The sequence below is a fragment of the Oxyura jamaicensis genome, chromosome 1 (assembly GCF_011077185.1).
Source record: "Oxyura jamaicensis isolate SHBP4307 breed ruddy duck chromosome 1, BPBGC_Ojam_1.0, whole genome shotgun sequence".
Taxonomy (NCBI): Eukaryota; Metazoa; Chordata; class Aves; order Anseriformes; family Anatidae; genus Oxyura; species Oxyura jamaicensis.
In genome coordinates this window covers 197,066,952-197,086,513 of record NC_048893.1, presented here as the reverse complement: position 1 = coordinate 197,086,513, position 19,562 = coordinate 197,066,952, and the positions used below count along the sequence as shown (strand labels likewise).

The 19,562-nt window shown below is 45.7% G+C and overlaps 1 protein-coding gene and 2 long non-coding RNA genes across 4 annotated transcripts in view; 2 read left to right on the top strand and 1 right to left on the bottom strand.

Annotated features, from left to right (window-relative positions):
* The first annotated feature begins 264 nt into the window (after window positions 1–264).
* On the top strand, window positions 265–1,205 carry LOC118168810. The gene is made up of 3 exons (XR_004751807.1): window positions 265–331; window positions 371–404; window positions 1,068–1,205. It is a non-coding gene; the product is annotated as an uncharacterized LOC118168810 (long non-coding RNA).
* A 1,281-nt stretch (window positions 1,206–2,486) lies between these two features.
* Window positions 2,487–19,562, bottom strand: part of ME3 (malic enzyme 3) — a 121,532-nt gene continuing 104,456 nt past the window's right edge. For both annotated transcript variants that reach the window (XM_035329398.1, XM_035329389.1), the window contains exons 8-15: window positions 16,959–17,068; window positions 7,149–7,246; window positions 6,358–6,471; window positions 5,542–5,647; window positions 4,836–4,978; window positions 4,372–4,545; window positions 3,623–3,721; window positions 2,487–2,767 (exon numbers count right to left, since the gene is read on the bottom strand). In XM_035329398.1, the coding sequence (XP_035185289.1) occupies window positions 2,606–2,767; window positions 3,623–3,721; window positions 4,372–4,545; window positions 4,836–4,978; window positions 5,542–5,647; window positions 6,358–6,471; window positions 7,149–7,246; window positions 16,959–17,068 (1,006 nt within the window). In that variant the 3' untranslated portion in view covers window positions 2,487–2,605. The remainder of the gene's footprint in view (window positions 2,768–3,622; window positions 3,722–4,371; window positions 4,546–4,835; window positions 4,979–5,541; window positions 5,648–6,357; window positions 6,472–7,148; window positions 7,247–16,958; window positions 17,069–19,562) is intronic.
* LOC118168816 lies at window positions 4,821–18,556 on the top strand. The gene is made up of 3 exons (XR_004751812.1): window positions 4,821–4,831; window positions 7,381–7,385; window positions 18,422–18,556. It is a non-coding gene; the product is annotated as an uncharacterized LOC118168816 (long non-coding RNA).

Genomic DNA, 19,562 nt, shown 5'->3' with positions numbered 1-19,562 from the left:
GGGAATTTTACTGATCTCGCTTCTTTTTTTACTGAGAATTTTACTGTGATCGCTTCTTTTCCCCTAGGTGTACCTCCATTTATTTCCTGAATTATGCCTGGCTGTCCTTGGACACTGGCATTCCTCGGGACACCGTGCAGCGCTGCATTCACGAGACCCTGCTGTTTCTCTCCTACACCCTTGCAAAGAAGCAGGGTGTTGATTTCATCTTCAAAGTCATTGGCTGTCTGGTCTTACGCAAGAGCAGAGTCCAAATGCAGTTTTCCTCAGACTGTGTTCCTCAGCACACCATGGCAGAGCAGCAGGATCATGACTTCAAGCACTCAGAAACGTACATCAAGACAGGGTTTCCAGAGAACCAGACAGTGAGTGGCTGTCTGGTTCTCTGGAAACCCTGTCTCACTGTAAGTTTCTGATGGCTTCAACACTGCTCAAGGTTCTTGGGAAGTCCCAAGGCCCTCCAGAATGACTTGCTGTGGGTCTGACTTATCTCCTGTCTGAGGCAGTTGAGTTTCACCTCTGCAGACGTCAGGCAGCGTTATACCTGGTTGTGTGTGATGCGGAGCTGCTTCTGTTGTTTCTAAGGAAGGGAGGAAGGTTTTTTTTTTTTTGCCTGAGCAGTCTGAAGGTTAGCTGATTGTGCTGTGAAGGGGAGCCTGTCCTGGATGGGCTCCCACCCAGGGCTGCTTCTCTTGCACAAGCCATGGATGAGAGATAAGAGCAGGCAATGTGACAGCTGGCTCCTAGCAGTGCTTCCAGGTACAGCTTTTGCTCTGCCTATAAAAATGTCATTCATCATATTAATCTGCAATTTTTCTCCCTTTTACCCACCTGATTCTCTTACTCACCCCACTGCAGGGGAGTGAGTGAGCAGCTCTGGGGCTCATTTTATAACCTATTGGGGCTAACTGACAGGAGATGGCAGCAGTGTTCAGGGCCGAGTTCGTGAGATGAGGACAGGTCTTTCCTTAAACCTCAGTTTTAGGGTCTCTTGCTCAAAAAGACAACTATTAGTGAATATGTCTACATCAGCCTAGAACCTTACTCCTTTCTCTTTCCTTCCTTAGGCTGAGCGAGAAGGCTCACATATAGAATGAACACGAAAGGTGCTGGCATGTACAAGCTAAATATTACAGAATAAAGACGGTGGTAACCAGCCTCAGCCGTGCTGCATATGAGCTGTGAGAAATGGAAGAGAAGATCTGGCAGAAATCTTCTCTGTTCTTTCCCATTTATGACTGGGAACACAATAAGCCCATTGGGACAGTGTTTGCAGGGGCCGTGACAATTTTGCTGGGCTAGGGGAAGCCTCCCTGGGACTCTGTGACACATGGAGACCACCCCCAGAGGACCAGAGACCCAGGAGTACCTTTGGCTGTGGGCAGCACATCCTTGCAGTGCACAGCAGAAGATGCGGTGATGCAGTATGGGGTGGGCGTGTGTGTTGGGGGAACTAGAATCCTAGAATCATTGAGGTTGGAAGAGACGTTCAAGGTCATCTGGTCCAACCATCCCTCTACCACCAGTATCACCCGCTAAACCATGTCCCTAAGCACCAGGTCCAACCTTTCCTTGAACACCCTATGGCATGGTGACTCCACCACCTCTCTGGGCAACTTGTTCTAATGCCTAACCACTCTTTCTAAGAAGTTTTCCTAATTTCCAACCTAAACCTCCACTGGCACAAATTGAGGCCATTAGTTATCTGCGAGAAGAGGCCAATCCAAAGCTACTGATACTCCCTGGGGGTTTAAAACTACTGATATTCCCCATGGATATTCATGGCACGGTACCAGTTAGAGAGGTTGTTGGAGCAAACCCACAGACCCTGGACCTGCTGTTTGAGCAAAATTCTTGCAAGAATGAGCCCTTCAGTCACAGATCACTGTCACTACCTTCCAGGGGGTTCTCCAAGCATTTTCTGTTTGGATTCCAGCTGTACTTAAGTCACTTATTAAATTTTGATGGGGCTTTGGAAGCGTGTGGGGTGAACAGCACCTCTAATTACAACTTCTGGGAGACTCCCGACAGTGGCAGGTTTCAGAGAAGACACCCCGTAAGGTCTTCCAAGAGTGGTAGGAGCTACTCCTGCCTCATGTGAGGGTGGCTTGCCAGGGAGCAGAGTGCTAGAAGATACGGCAATGCTCTGTGAGATTCTTGGTTTGGATAAAAGCTCATTGAGCATCTCTTGATGAGAAGAGGAACCACATGACTATTTTCAGCCCCTGTCCTTCCTTGGAGGACTCCCTGCCTTCTCCTGTACCTGCTGTTACATAGCTGAAATGTAGTGTTTTCAAACCTGCAGAGGGAACGTCAGTGTTCATGGGGTCCGTGGGACTTTAAATGATGGCATGGCCTGTACTGCAAACTGCATGGGACAGGCTGGAACTATACTTTGTCTCTCTCCGTGGAGTACTGACTGCCCAGTGTGGGCTTTATTTAATCCCGTTCACGTGCTCCCACAGAGAAAAGGCAGTGGCACGTAAAAAAGTACTTGGATTCATTTACTTTCATCGTTCTGCAAGGCTGGAGGTGCATTTATATCAGCAATGATATGGACCATGGGAACTGATGGAAAAAAATGAGAAAACAGTTCTCATGAATCTTATACATCTTGTGTTTGCATGGCTGTGGGAGGCCACGTGTAATCATCAATAATGAACGAATCGTAATCAGGACTGTACATAAGCTGTTTCACAAAAGCTTCCTTGTCTGCTGGCTCAGGGTACCAAGAAGCAAGACCATGCTTGTAGGCCCAGTTAACAATCTGTGAAAAGATAAGCAAAGAGAGCTGATGAAATAACATTGACACGTTACAAAGTTAAAACCAACTGCAGTTCAGCACTGGCTGTTTTCCCTCTTTTTTTTTTTTCCTCCCCTTTTTTTTTTTTTTTTTTTTACCCTCAAAATTGTGCCCGGTTTTGCTTATTATTTCTCTTTAAGCTACCCCCCGAGTAGGCTGCACTTCATCCCTTGGGTGAGGGAATGCAAACTGCCTGCAGTTCCTGGCTGTTTAGAAATGCTTCCCCTGCCCTAGCAAAATGGTTGTGCTGCTCAGTTAAAGAAGGTGAGCAGCCCTTTAACCACCTCTGCTTGTACTCTTAAGCTCCCGAGTTACACTGTGCATCCCTCAGTAGCTCCTAGCAGGCAAATGTGATTCTCAGTGGGTGTCCCCTGAAAAGGAGTTACAAATTTCATGTATGCAGGGCACAAATCCCATGATTAGACAACAAGCCCAGATCTGGAAGAGTATTTAGATGCTTAGATCCCTATCGAACTCAAAAGGAAAGGTTCTAAAATAGCAATTTGGCAAGATCTTTTGGCAACTTGCTTCATGTTTGATGTTGACCCTAAGCCTGGTTTTTGGAAGTGCTGAGCAGTCACAGCTCCAAGCAATAACGTAGAGCTTTGTGAGCTGTGAGGCATCCAGAATCAGGAGATACTTTTCAGATGTGGGCTTTAATGGTAGAAGAGATCAAAGCAGCAATTCTGTCTGGAAGGATTCCCGAGAATCATTGCTTTAGGCTACAGAATTAGATGATTTTTTGAAACAAAACAAGAACAATGCCAGGGCAATTTATGCCCTCCCTACCACAGAAAGTGGAAATAAACGAGTACTTACTTTGACAGCGATTTTGAAAGACACCTCTCTGATACTGTCCAGGGGGGGATAGAGTCTTCCTTCTGCAAGATTCTGTTCTGTCACCTCAGCAGCAATAGACTACAAAGAAGAGGAAGACAGTTTACAGAGATGGTCTCAACTGTGTGCCACCTTCACTAGGATTACACAACACATGGTTGAAACCTCAGCAGCAATGGAGCTGGGGTTAGTTCTCAATCAAACTGCTGAACTACACAAAATACCTGTGTGTATACACAGTCATTACAGACTTAAAACTGCAGCCAGGACAATGGCAGTGCTGTTTCAGGGCAGGTAACGAACAAAATCAGAATCACAGAATCACGGAATGGTTGAGGCTGGAAAAGATCTCAGGAGGCCATCTGGCCCAACCCCCCTGGCTCAAGCTGGGCCACTGAGAGCAGGTTGCCTAGGTCCCCCAGCAACTTTATAAAATCTCCATGGAGGGGAGATTCCACAGCCTCACTGGGTAAAATGCTGCTATAAAGGGTAGCAGCTGTGGGGAGTGAGGGGAACCCTGCTGCCACTCCTGCAGGTGCCTTCACAGGTGCAAGGGAAGGATGAACATTGCTCAGGACTTCCTTCCCATGGGAAAAGCCATGGCTTTTTGCTGATGCTGTGCAATTTCAATGCAATACTTCCCCAGGTTAGCTTCTTGAAATTGCCTCAAGTAGGTGCATGTGCCCCTTATAATATTTTTTAAGAACAGTAGTTATTTGCCACTTGGAAACCTCTGCTGTGAGGAGGAAGATATCATCAGAGATGTGTCGGACTCCACAGGCAATGACTCCCAGTGCCACTCCTGGGAAGACATAGGCGTTGTTTCCTTGGCCAGGGAAGAAGGTCTCTCCATTGGGCAGGGTAACCTTTGAGAATGGACTCCCACTGGCAAATATTCCTCGGCCCTGATCAAAGAGAGAGAAAGAAACGTCCAAATTCAGAAGAGACATCTCGTATGTCTGCCGCTTTCCATGATGTATACTCAGGAAACTCTGGTGACCAGGTAGACAAATGTCCAGCAAAGCCACCCCCTGCTGATACTTCAGAGAGGCCTGGTCTCCAGAGCCATAAACAGGGTCATTAACAAAGCTACTGAGCACTGAGTGGGTGTTTGCACTGCCCAACTCAAGTCACGCTACAGCCATGGCCAGAGCATGTCTGGAGCCCCCATCTTCCCTGTGCTGAGATCCAGTACCTCAGTGAGGCGATAGCACTGCTCCGCTGTGCACTCTGCTTTACTTGTGGGGTTGCTCAGGGCAAACACGATGGGCCTCTCATTGAAGGTTGCCATGTCCTTCAAAATCTTCTCAGTGAAAGCTCCCGCGATGGCTGCAACACCTAAAACAACAACGGAGGAGGGAGTGGGTGCTTTCTGACTGAGAGCAGTGAGCTGCACTGATCCCTCTTGGACACCTCTGTCACAACATAACTGTGGGAGGCCTCCACCTCTGGAGATACAGGTGGGAATGTTTCTCGTGTCATAGAGAGATTAAAAGCCTGTCTCAAAATACAGCCCTTTGTTCTTCCAGATCTCCTCCTTGCAGCACAGGGAACAGTGTTTGGGCTGGTCTGTATGCAGCTCTCAGCACTTTGCCTCCCAAACATTGTCCTCATCCTGCCACGCTCACCTGGGCCACGCTCACTGCTGAGAGCCCCAGATCCTGCCCACAGCAGCATCTCCAGCTGCAGCCCATCTGGGGGTCTCCTACAGAGGGGAAACCTCTGTCCCACAGTTGACGGTAATGATGTGGAGAATTCAACTGATAAAAAGGGGGCAAAAAAAAAACAACGACAACCTCTTTACTTTTTGACTCTGAGAACAGAAGGAGGCCCTGGAAGAAAGACAGAAACTCTCCTAAGAAGAGCATTGACATGAAAAGGTCATGTTAAGGGAACTCCACCTATAATTGCTGTTGGCTTCACTTTCTGCACAACCTCTTCCAGCGTGTTCACACTGGGGTGGTCCTGGGCAAACATTTCTTTCTCATGGTTCAGGTGGCTCCTGCCCTGTGAGGGAAAAGAAGGAGTCTGACTTCAGGCTGCTGGCAAAAGCTGGGGACACAATGTAGTAACTCATCAGTTTGTTTCATCTCTCTGCCTTCCTCTCAAACCAGGCTCCTTAGAGCAAGCCCTCAGCATCAGACAGCCAAGCATCGAGCAGTTGGTGTAATGTCATGTGGGGCTGGTCTCTGCTCGTCTCACCCTCCAAAATACATCAGTTGTGTGGAGGAAGGAATTTGGCTGCCAGGACAGAGAAGTTGTACATGTAGCACAAGGCTCCTCCGGTCTTAGAAGGGATGGGGCCAGATGCCCTGAGGACCCAGGGAGTGCAGAGCAGAGCTGGGCCAGGCTGGATCACCAAGCAGGGCACAATATTGCCGTTGTAATGCCCCATATATGTGGCATGCATGACTTCCAGTGCTGCCTGAGACCGTGATCGTGTGCAGTCGCAATGCCCCTGAGACAGCAGTGCATCATCCTACCACTTTTAGGGGCTCATCCCAAAGCATTGCCTTTGGGATAGCCAGTGCTGCTGGTACACTGTTACCACCATGAAATCCAGCCCTCCAAGAGCAGGAACAGCTCTGCTGACACCAGTGAAACTGCAGCCCTTGCTCCAGGGCTGAGCAGGGTTCAAAGTGTCTGCCTTCTCTGGCCTCTCTCTAGCTTGCAGGAGGTGCTGAGGAAGAGGAGATTAGCTTTGGAGACAAATTTACCTTGACAATCAGTCCCTTGGAGTCCACCATCCAAATTTTTTTGATGGCATCCTCTCGTGAAATTCCTTCCTTTTCCATGGCCATGAGGATGAGATGAGCTATGCCCATCGCAGCCTGGAACAGAGTAAATAAACATTTCATCGGGGTAGTGACATCTTATGGGGGCAGATTTTGAATGAGAAATGTGTTGGGTCCTCCCACAGCACTGCACAAAGCAGGGAGGCTTTCTACTCTGTGGCTGTACAGTGACACACCTTACCCAAAGTCCTGCAGGTAGGCAACAGCTGAGCCAGGACCTGGACCAACTCCTTTTGTTCACAGTCCAGGCTTCAGAGAGTATTTCCTCGTCTTCTTTCTTTGTGCAAAGCACCAGACAGGCTACCTGAGTGCCACCTGACTTCCTGCCCTGCAGGCAATAGGACTGGCTCCACAAAATGAGGTTATGTTCTTAAAATTCTGTAAGTCTCAATTCTTGCAACTGTGTTGCTAAAAGGCTCTGGTTTACCCTAAGTATCAACCCTGAGGATTCAAGCAAGCCTCACTGATATCCTCGGAGCACCCAGGAGGACTGTCCAGGACTTGCAGGCCAAGATATCACTGAAAGATTCTTGGCAACCTCTATGCAGCAGCAAGATCCACCTGCGGGCCCCACTCCTGACCAGTGACAAGGAACCCGCTTCTGTGCTCTGCATTCAGGAAGATGGGCCTTGCAGGCAGATTCATGGTTGACTTTTCTCTCACTAAATTTGAATTTAGATGATATTTAAGGACGAACTCAAGAACATTCCTACCTCTCCAGCTCCCTGGAAAACGAACTTGTGGTCTGAGAGCTTGTTCTTTGTGATCCTTAAGGCTGCAAAGATGCCAGCGACTGCAACAGATGCAGTGCCTGAGAAGAGAGAAACACCATGAGATGGTCATTTTGGCAAGGAGATTGTCTGTCCTACTGATACACTGTTAGAAACCTTGTGGTAGGGACCACACTCTTAAGCCCTTGGGATTTTGGCATTAACTTTTTCTGAGACTCAGTGTCCTTTTGACTCCATTTAGAGGGAAAGTGGTATTCTCCTGCCTTGCAGGAGCCTTTGACGACTAATATTTCAAAGCAGGGAAGGCACTCTGGTCCTTTAGTGACAGAGTCTAAGATGCACGTGACTTGTCTAAGATCAGAGATCACACGAGACATCTGTAGCAGAGCTGCAGACTGAACCCTTGTCACAAAATCCTTTTTGATCATGGAAATACCATCGTATTCTCCTCATCACAGCACTTTCTGCTCTCTTTTTACTTCCCAGAAACTCACCCCTGACTCAGAGCCACCACGTGTACCTGCCAAGCATAAAGGAGTGTCTGGGAACATGAGTTTGTCCCAGACTGGTGAGAAGGAATGCAGTATGTGGAGAGCAGAGAGTCCTGTGATGTGTACAGCTTTCCATCCATCCAGGGAGGCAGATGGCTAGACTGAATCAACCTGCTTTTACCCCACATCAATCACATGCAGCGTTCATCTAATGTCCTGTCCCAGGTGAAGGAAAACAGTAGAAAGAAATCAGTAAGGCACAGGGTAGTGAGGGTTCAGGCACTGGTGGTATCAGGTCACCAGGACACGCTGGGTACAAGTTCTGGAGGTGGACTAGGAACGAAGGAGGCAGTTTTATTCCTCTGCCTTTCAAAGGGTGCTACGTGGGATCTGTCCCCAGCTCTGATGCTGCTCTCTCTATTCTCATCTTCAGAGCCTTGTGTGAAGGGAGACCACAAGTAACAAACGTGTTGTGTTGTGTTGGAGGGCAATGAACCCTTTTAGACTGCCAGGCTATTCTGGTTTCACTGAAGTTCCTCTTTTCCTGGACATTTAATCGGCCAGCATGCCACTGAGACCCCTCGCAGCCCTGGGGTGCTGCCAGGCACCAGCCAACAGCCTGGGAGCGAAAATCAGAGCAGCTCACGAGCAAAGCGTGCCCATGACCAGTGAAACCAGCAGATGGTGCTGCTGTATCTGCTGAGGACAGAGAAAATAACGAGCTTTACCTGCACCTTTTCTTTACTGCAACAGTCATAGCTTAGGAAAGCTTACCTTAGGCAGCTTTCCTGGTGTTACCATGGTGTTGGGGAAATGATTTTCTCTCTCATTATTTCCGTGCAAACACAAAACCTAGTGGGAGCACACTTATTCTGGACAAGAAGTAACTTCTATTGACACAGCCTATTTTGCATAGGGAACCCATTTAAGATACAAATAAAATCTTTCTTGGCCAGACGAGAAGTGTTTGTCAGTACCACGATCTCACCAAAGTTTTGCTTTTGTAACTCAGATGAGTTCAGTTCTCTAAAACTGAATAATTACTGACATCTAACAGTGACTCGGGTCCAGCAGAGGTGGCAGTGGCCATGTTCCTGCAGCAAACGTCAGCGCCGTGATGCCCGTGCACAGGCACCCAGGTACAGCACTGTTTCTTACTCATGACAGCATTGCAAGTATCCGTGTATTAGACAGAAAATGGACTAACCTAGCCGTTTAATACTGCAGGTTGTGATTTCTTAAACCTCTTTCTGGGAAGGAATCGCTCGAGACGCTTGCTTCAGCACCAAGGATGAGTTCCCTTTGTTAGCTCAGAAAACTGCATCAGTTCATTTCCAGATTTAGACCATCCGGGTCCAGTTTAAAAGGATGTTGATGCCAAAGGAACCAGTCACTAAAAGCTCCCCTGCTTCAGTGTTAATGATTGCCAGCTCAGACAACTGGAGGATATATATGAAGGATTTCCTCTTGCTTCTCTTGCACTAAATCTCTGCCTCTTTAAACTATATAGAGAGTGATATATTTACATGGCAAAATGCAATGCCATCTGAGTAGAAAGATTATAGTAGAAGACAATGAACATCCAAGGATTTTATAGGAACAACAGATAATTGCATAGGTATTGGGTTTTGCTTTTTTGGGGTGTCACACAAGTAGTCCATGCTCATTCTCTGTATTTCACTAAGTCTATCAGCAGCAGCACTGCTTGGCTCCTGCTAGGGACGGGGACTCCTCTGGAGAAGGCGTGAACCTGTCCTTGCTAAAGCAGAGACCTGATCTGGGTCAGACGAAATGCACCCTGAAAGTGTCTTTGCCACCACTGTTTTTTAAGAGATGAAATAACCCGCCCTGGCAGTCAGAACTGCAAAGAAGTGGGGAGAGATCAGGGTCCCACAGTTCTCAGCAATGCCAACCTCTTGGTATACCGTAGAAAACTAACACCTCTGCATACACTCACACGTACTGTATCTTGATTCTCTTAGTCCCGACCCAGGCAAAATTGTTTTATACCCTATCATTGTCCAGAAGTCTGATGGGACAAATGCTGGTATCAGCAAACCCATTTAAACAACAGGAAAATGCTCGTGGGACTTTCAGCAGAGGGACTCTGAGTCTTTTAAGGGTGTCAGTAGCAGGAATTTGAGGAGCAGGGTGTGGAGAAAGACAGGGTGCACAGATCCAGCGTGCAGAGCAATGTGCATTTTGTGGAGCAGAGCCGCATGGGACAGGGCACGCTGTTGCTTGTCCCCCCATGCTTGCATTGCAGAGCAGACAAACAGCAGGGCTCTGCCAGTCCTAATCCTCCTCCTCTCTCTCCAAAGTATTTATAATCCTTCCACCTCTCCCAAACCGCATCAAACCCATTACTCAAGTAACAGAGTTACAGTACCTTGGCCTCAGCTCAATATTTGTCTTTGACAATTACAGTTTCTGAGCATGTAACAATAGAAGCATCTCTGTGGAGAAGAGTTCACAGCTGGTTTGTATAAGGAACTGGCTAATCCCTGTAGTTCAATTCCAAAAAGACCACAAAACAAGATGGGGGAAAGAAAAACCCGCACCATGAGCTGTGGCAAGAGAAAAACAACCACCCTTCAACACATCAGCGTATCTGTTCTCCAAAGAGATTGAATGCTGCTATTACAGATAACTACTTCCTAAGTAATTAGCAAGAAGCAGCTTGGCTGGTCTGCATCCGAGGTGAGATATGGAAGGGCACAGAGAGAAAACGGAAGATGCTCACAAAGCATCCCATCTGTCCAAGACTCAAAGTGAACACTACATAATATCACAAGCTAGCAAGCAGACCTCAGCAGTCTCTCCAGGGAGCCCAGACACAGAGGACCAGCAAAGAAAAAAAGAGCTCATTTAAAAATACGGTGCATTCACGAAGATGGCTATTTCAGTAGGAATTAACCTCTGACACTCAGGCACTCTGAAAATATTGCAAAGATTCCCCCCGCCCCCCGTGGCTGATCATCTGCTTGCACTAGTGTAAGGCAGAACTAGCCCCATAGATGTCAGTGGAGCTACACTCAAGCAACACCACAGGGAAAGGATCTGCTCCAGAGCTTCAAAACGCAGTAGAGATGGGAAAGGCAGAAGCACCCATGCATTCCATACTGGAGGAAGGGATGGGCAAATTTAGCCCCGTCTTTTCATTTTTCACCCTTGCTTTGCCTGCTTATGCTTCACCCCATCCAAACCTTGCTAAGGTTAGGACCCAGGAAACAGCAAACACCCATTCAACAGCTCCAGCAAAGGGCAGCCAAGAAAACGTATTTAAATATATGGATGCAGAAGAAGCATAGAGCTTTTCCAAACCCTGCTTCACATTAACTCCCTACAGCCATTCAGCTTGTTCCTGGAAAGAATGGAGCTCGTCCAGATGCACTCCGAATACATAATCAAAAGTCAAATAGAAGAAAGCTGAAGCAAAAAGCTGCCGAAGCATTTGCAGCTCAAGGTCTTCTCTTCCATGGCTGTCGGCTATTGTTATCCTTCCCCCAAAGGGCCTCTGTAAGACATTAAGGAAATCAACCTAGAAATGGCATGGAGCAAGTCATCCAGAACAGCAGTAAAATGCAAAGCATCGATGCTCAGGGGAGGAAATAATTTCCACCATTAACAGATCTAGGGCCACTGGTGACCCGGATCTCCTCTGGAGGTGGTGGCATGGTGAAGAGCTCCCTAATGATGGAGCTTACCTTAAGGCAGATGCCTAATGCTGGTCATCTCTAGGTGCCTGTTTTTTCTCCTCACACCGTAAAGTGCTTGGACTATGTGGTGTGGTGCCTTAAAAATATGGTGTAACTCTGGCCTGCAACACAGGGCCATGCACCAAACACCAAACAAGAAAAGCAGCAGAGGAAAGGGGGGGGGGGGAGAGCGGGAGGGGGGCAAATGTTATAATCCCCCAAATGACAGAACATATGGGCCAGATCGTTAGGGCACTGCACTAAGCCCAAGGCATGGCGGCCCATTCCCACCCAGGCATCCAGGCTGTCCTGATCTGGCTCGTTTAGCAGTCAATGCGTGATTTAGACACAAGGCTAGGAGCTGTCCCTTGAACAGTTAATGTAGTAGCATCAAAAGGAAATACAGGAGCCTCTCTTGCTGCAGGGCACAGCAGGTCCAAAAGGGCCTGGTAATGGTGAACCCCTACAGGACTGAGAACATCTCCACATCTATCTTCAGGCTGGGTGAATCCTCACCGGGAGAGCTTGCTGCTCAGGAGCTGCCTGGCAGGACGCAGCCTGCTTTGTCCTGCAGCACAACATTGTCCAGCTCTCCCTTCCTATTGTGCTTCCCCCCTCCCCCCCTTTAGTTTCCTGATGATAATTACTGATGCATTTTCCACGCCAGCTGAAACAACAAAGTCAGATACTTCACCATTTTAATCTGCCGAAATTTGTCAAGGCCTCGCCTAAAACTAGCCCTGCTTCTCAAAGCACATGGAAACGTGCAAAATGGGCCATGTTTGCATGGGACTGATTGCTAACCTGCCCAGATGTTTGAAGCTGTGCAGATTTGCAGTGCTGGAGTCGGTCTGATCCCAACCTCAGCTGAAGTCTGGGAGCAGTGCTCCTTCAGGCTGAGACACTGCTGCCTGAAGTGTCCTGGAAATCTTATGGGAAGATTATCTGCTAGGATAATGATACAAGGTGCCTCGTGGGTCAAGAGAAGTTTGGAGGCTTAGCAGCAGTTGTACATCCAAGTACAAAGGGAAACTGTCTCTCTAATGACTGGGAAAAGATCGAGAATGTGGTCCCCCCATGCGTCATTTGTAGATAACTCTAGGTGTGGAGGGACTATGGAAATGAAAGGACTGAGTGTTTTGAAAGTGGCTACTGATTTGGGGATTCCCAACTTGAAGTGCCTTGAGGAAGTCTCATTTGCATTATGGTCAGCCTGTTTTAGAAATTTAGATTTAGAAATCCTGTCTGTTCACAGCACCTCAGATTGGACATGGGGAAATCTAAAACACACAGATGAGTGATTCTTTGAGAAGCTATCAATGTTATTAATGTTATCAGGTTTTGTTAAGACAGCGCTAAAGGTGCCCAGAGCCAGGAGATTGTAGGCTTTATGCTTCTGTGCACTATTCTCTCTGCCCAGCCTATATGTATGAAAGGCTTTTGAATGACATATACAGATCCAATTAATTAAATAAAACATTAGAGGTATCTTCATTTTTTTGCAACTCTCACTTAACGTGCAGAACAACTTCCGCGGTTCAGTTCTGGGTAAGCACTCTGAGCCTGAAAAGTTCATGTTTGTTATGTGAATATGGAAAGTGACACGATCAACGAGGAGGATGAGCTTTTCATAGAAATACTACTGTTGGAAGATATACCTGGAGGTCAGTTAGTCCAGTATTGGTTTAAAGCAGGGCTAGCTTCAAAATTAGGTTAGGTTTAGGGCCTTGTCAAAAGATGAAAGTCCCAAAGGCTCTCTGTACAACCACTTTCTAAACAAGTATTTTTTGTTGTGTCTGATTGGATCATCATGCTGAAGGATCTCTGTAGGAGAATAAAGATTTCAACTCAGCAAGCCAAGCAGTCCAACCCCAATCACAGGTTGATGGGTCTGATGCCATTTCTGCTTAGTCCAAGCACAAACTGCTTCTGATTGTTGTGAACACTCGGTGCACATCTGATGGCTGTGTTGAAATTACACCATCTCTTTACCAGGGAGGCACGCAGCATATGCTGGGTGCTGATGGCTGAAAAGCAGCTCTGCAACAAAGATCTTGGGGGTCCTGGTGGACAAGAAGTTGAAGATGAGCCAGCAATGTGCCCCTGTGGCACAGAAGGCCAACAGCTTCCTAGGCTGCATCAGCAGAACTTCAGGTCAAGGGAATTGATCATTTCTCTCTATTTCAGCACTTTTGAGGTCTTAATTAGACTACCATATCCATTGTGGGGCTCTCAGCTAAAGGAATTTATTGACAAACTGGAGTGAGTCCAGAGAAGGGCCGTCAACATGACCAGGATGTGCAAAGAGGACTGAGGGACCCGTGTTTGATCAGGCTGCAGCAGAGTAAGAGGGCATCTAATTTCTGCCTACATTACCTTCTGGGAAGTTGACAGAGTCAGATTCTTCCCAGAACTGCACAGCAAAAGAACGAGGGGCAATGAACGCAAGTTGCACCTAAAGTAAATTCCAAATAGGTATTAGGGAAAAAATATGCACAAGGAAGATAAGCAAATTTTGGAATGGGTACCATGAACAGAATAGAACAGAAGTTTCAAATCTCCATCAATGGAGATACTGAAAATTATTTGGCTGGACCAAATATTCTCTGAGGAACCTGATATAATGTCTAAATTGGATCTAACTTAGAAATCACCTTGGCTTTCAGTGAAGGGTTTGACTAGGTGATGTCCAAAGGTTCATTCCAAAGTAACCTCTTCAATAATTTTATATATTTTCCAGAATGAAGCAGGAAGGCACGGATCACAGATGGTTATCTCAGGGGTACACAAGACTTGACATTTCTGTAAGACTTCAGTTGCCTACTTTATTACTGTGCACAGTTCAGTGGAGCAAAGTCACAAAAGGAGGACAAAGAGTAGGATTCAAGGCATTCTCACATCCCTCCAATTTCACACGTGCTGGATTGCCTGCCCTGGTACTTCACTGGGAAAGAGGGAGAAGGGACAATCAATTTTCTCCCACATAGCTGAAATTGAAGCTGTTGCCCCTTGCATGAACCCAGACGGAGCTGGGAAAGGACTGATGTCATCACCCCCACAGAGGAAGGAGAAGCTCTCCCTTAATGGGGAGCTCCCACGCGCGGGCACTGTGAGCCAGCTGCTCACTCCCAGGCTAATGCCTTTCAGAATAAGAGCAATCACCTCGTCCTGTTTGTGGTACCTGGCAGGCATCCCACTCAGCGTCAGCAGGCTGGCCTCAACTGGAAAGGGTCTGAGTCATTTTAACTTTGCTGGGTTAGGATGGAATTGGCAATATAGTAATTTGAGTGACCAAAAAAAAAAAAAAAAGAAAAAAGTAGGCGTTAATATTATGAACTGCTTTCTGTTTGTATAAGGCCCTGGGATAGCAAGAGGAAGGCCTAAGTGAGATGAAGTGGAGCAATTTATATTTTCTTCCCACACCTCACCTGTGTGTAGGCACACTGCATTCAGACTCACGTTTACCAATGGACAACGACTTTAATTAGTGCAGTTCAGGCCTGACCTACATTGCACTGTTTGTGCCTAAGATGTGTTTTTAAATCAATATACTTAGAACAGTGCCAGCTCAGAAGTAAGGATAGCTCAGGCTTCAGGAGGTCTGTTCTTGTCTGACTTGAGCAGAATGAATCAGGACTGCTGCAAGGCATTGCACAATTCTCATTAATCATTTAAAACATGATTTGCATTGAACTCTCCCACTTTTTTTTTTTTTTTTTAGTAGGCAAATAATGAAACATCAGCATGTTATAAAAGAGAGAGCCTGAGGGAAAAACAAAGAACAGGAGGGTGTAAATGAGAGAAAGGCACTTGCTACCTTTCTCACATCATTTGGGGAATAGAAGGGTATATTAGTATGGGTAAATTAGTGTACTTATCCCAACTTCAAATCCATTAATCTCTGATGTTACTCCAAGACAGAGCTAACTAGGCGGGTCCAAGTTGTTTCAGCTTCCTAAAGGTCCCTAGAACTCATTTGCGACCCTGGCTTGGACTCCCCCTTTTTTTCTGTCAGCTACATAAAAAAGATGGAAACGGTGGCTTGCTTCCCCTGACTCATCACTTGTCTGCTCAAAGGATCAGCAGGATTTATTTCCTTATCTACTACTGTGCAACCAGTGCCAGCTAGATGCTTTATTTGAGAGGCTTTAATAAGACAAAGTCCTATCAGTCCCTCCAGAAACCAACATCAAGCTCCACAGATGTGCCACATCACCTGGCCTCCTTTCCTTTCAGCTGCCGAGTCCCCTTCCACCTGCAGAGAGAACAACTAATTCAAAGTAAGTTTTTACATCATCAGCTTCATATTATGGGTTTCATCTGTCCATCTCCGAGAAAGTTTGAGTTCTTGTTTCTTTCCTTCAAAACTACCAATCAAAAGTGTAACCCCTGGACTATGTTTTTCTGTGGTCCTCTCTCACTGGAAACTTTTCTGGGTGGCAAGAACAGCTAGCAGTCTGCTTGTACAGCGTTATATACCTCACCTTCTATGAAATGCCTGAAGCTCTTCTGCTTCTAAACCCTCTTCATGAAAGAGTCTTTGAAAAGGGACGATGCATCCCATCACAGCAACTGTATTCCCACAAGCCATGGTCTTACTGACTCTATTGCCTTGACAGATATGAACAATCTGTTGCACACTGCCAAATATCGCTAGACGGGTGGTAGATAGGGAAATACTGCTGCCAAATCTGCTTACAGAATTGCCACCATTGTGTGAAAAACAACACTGGTAATTTTTTTCAGTCTTTTTCAAATACAAGTGAGGATAAGCCCTACTGACTGCAAATAATTTAGTCAACAAACTGCTGACATTTCTGCATATTGCAAGGAGGACTAGACAAAAGAAAAAAAAGGCAGAGGAACTCACAGAAGCACTGGTTATTTTTAATTGCTTGGGAAGATCCTGTCCCTGTGGGATGGGCAAACACGCCTTCCAAAGTTTTAAAGCAAAGTCAGCATCAGGCAAGGATGGCACCAATATGCTGCTTGCATCCCTATGTGCATATGAGCAATTCTGCTGACAGCTGAGCCTCAGAAGCCCTGGGAGGCATGCTGCTTCTAACCCCAGCTTTGCTGGTGCCATTTCTCCTTGGTGCTGGAAGAGTTATGTTAACCACCCTAGGAAACAACATGTGTTCTCAGACTACCCTGGTGTTAGCATCCATGGAGAGGAAAGAGGCTGGTTTTACCTTATCATTTGTGCATGTAATGGGGAGGATAAGAAAAGAGGGACATTGCCAGGATCAGCTAATGATCATGTGGCTCATGGAAACTGAAAGCCTTGCACAACTGCTAAAACATCAGTATTGTTTTAGCTAGATTGTAAGAAAATTAATGGAACTCTCTAAATTACCTTAATAATCTAAAGCAAATGATCCATTTTCTCCATAAAACATTGCTGCAGTGAACAGCTAATTTACTAAAAAGAATGGAGACTCACTTTTCCACTCTGTTGTGCTTCTTTTTTTTAATGCTCTCATGAGTAAATGCTAAAACTTATCACACATCTGAGTATTGTGTAGTAAACACTCTTGTAATCTTAATTGCTTTTCCTCATAAGAAGGTGAAGGTTAAGTCTGCATTCTCCTACCTGTACTTACCCTGAATATCATCATTGAACGTACAGTATCTGTTGCGGTATTTATTGAGGAGACGAAAAGCATTAGCATTGGCAAAATCTTCAAACTGGATTAGACAATTCATGCCATACCTGAAAGATAAAGGGTAATTTAAAATGGATAAAAATATTTCTACAACATAGAATGATATATACACCTTTTATCAGGACAAGGTAGCTAGAGACTCGAGCGCTGAGATAATCATAAGCACTGGTTCTCAACAGAAATACATCACAGGAACATCAGACAGGATCATGTCCTTCCCAAGCTCTGCACACTCAGAAATATGGAGTCTCTAACTAAGAGTAAGTTGTATTAATAATGTCTACTCAAGGGACACAGAGGGTTTCCTAATTTATCTACGTATGAGCGTGTATATATATATATATGCATCTTTGTACTATAGTATGACAAATTTTCAGTGGTGTATTTACCAATGATCGTCTCAAAGTGTTGGGGATGCTCTTTTGCAATGGATAGTGCAACTGTCATGTTGCAATACAGCAAATCTGACTGCGAAAAAAACCCACATCAGTTAAAGAAACATCACCAAGTGCCCACTTCAACTGTAGGTACGAGAAAGATGAGAAGAAAACTGCTTGTAGGCTCACATGGACCCAAGTACTCCACTGAGGGATTTCATAGCCACATTTGTGTGCTTTGGAAACATATTTCTCTCCAATGAGTTGCTTTGTAGAAACCAGCACACGATGGCAGCCAGTGACCCGGATAGTCAAAAGGCAGGAAATAATTGCAAACCTTCCATAATTATCCAATAATATCAGAGCAAGTGTGTAGTTTCTAAAAAATGGGTAATACTCAGACTGCTCCATAAATACTGATTTCTCTTACAGAAATGTGACGGACAATGAGAGAAGCATGGGGAAGGAGTAAGGCAAAAATTGGCAAGTCCCGTGCTGCAGTCTGGTGGAAGGGCTCTCAATAGCTGCACTGTATTAGAGACCTGAGCCACTCTGGGACTGAAAGCTGTGCAAAGGCAGCATCACGTTACATATCTCCCATTCAGGCTTTCCTTCTTTGCCATTGAAATCTGAGGTAGGGGACACCCATGGTTTAATCTAGAAATTAATACTGGATGAAACGCTCCATTTACAAACTGTGGCTCCTGTCATGAAAAGCTCTTCTCATGGCACTTGCAGTCTGGGCAGTCATGCTCACCTGGCAGGGCCCTGAATTTTTTATTCTTCTTATTTCCCATTTCAAGTTCATCTGTCAGCAAGAAGATGGTGATAAGCACAAAGATTGTGCTCCTTTAATCATCTATTATGAGAAACTCGTGCTTTATAGACACTCTGGTCTCAGAAAGGGAAACAGGTTGGCTCTTGCACTTACTTCACCTCCTCTGTGCTTGCTTTTTAGAAGAGTAGCACAATGATATAAGAGATATATTTGACTCTTTAAACATTTTAGATGTAAAAGCTCAGACACCTTGCTCCAGTTCAGTTTCCTGTAAGGGGTAACATGCCACAGCAGGTGCTTTTCTTCCCAGTTAACCTGAAATACAATGACTGTGGTCAACTTCAACTTATCTCATGCAGTCTGGGTGCCTTCCTAGTACCTGGGTACAATCAGAGATGGTCTGTCTTGCCCAATATGTGGTCACCCCCCTCTTCTGAAAGAGAATACAGTGCAGAGGGGTTAAAAATTAATTTCAAGACTAGTCTGTAACTATTGTGTGCTCCTACTTCATGAGGTACACTTCCTCCATGCTCTGCAATGTCAGAGTGCAGCAAACCTTCTCTGGGTAGACAGGTGCAAGCATGACTGGTCTTACTGGCCACCAAGGCAGCAACTTCTTGTCCTGTTTTCTGTGCTGGGAAGAGCAACAACAGAGCAATATCCCTGTTGTGGTTACACCCCTCCTCCCAGCCTGGATATGCAGGGTTAGGCTTGGATTTTCCAAGGGACCAACAGACTTGAAATTCAGCAGGATCTAGATGCTAAGGTGGAGGAATTCTAGCTTGCCATACTTTAAGAAGGGAAACAAAACTAGGCTTCATGCCATTTCCAAAAGGGGCTGCCAACTGCTCCCACTGGTTTTGTGACTGAGCAGGACTAAGCCTTTCCTGCACCCTGTATGACAGCCCATGTTACATGGCTCAATAACAACTGGAGTCTACTGAAATTTTTCATTTCTATAAGATGCTCTTATATTGTCCTTGGTCTGCTGCTAACTATAACTTACACTGAATATTTGAGGGACAGTTTGCTTATACACTTTAAGCCTTCCCACTACAGATTCTGGTAGCTATCAGAGTCATCCAATACCAACATTTCTTCTGAAATACTAAGCAACACCCTGAAGAGCCATGTATGAAAATTCCCAGATCTCTCTGTCTCTGTAAACTCTTGCAAATCAAAAGAACACGTTGAACATCCAGGGAATTTGTATAAAGAAAGAATACAAAAAGTATTTCAGGAAAAAGAAAAAAAAAAAAAGAAAAAAAGAAAAAAAAAGTTTTCTAATGGATGGTCCTCTTGATGATGGTTTTGGATGTGTAAGGAAAGCATGGGTAACAGGGAGATGACACACCACTCAGAACATCTGCTAACATCTCACAGCAA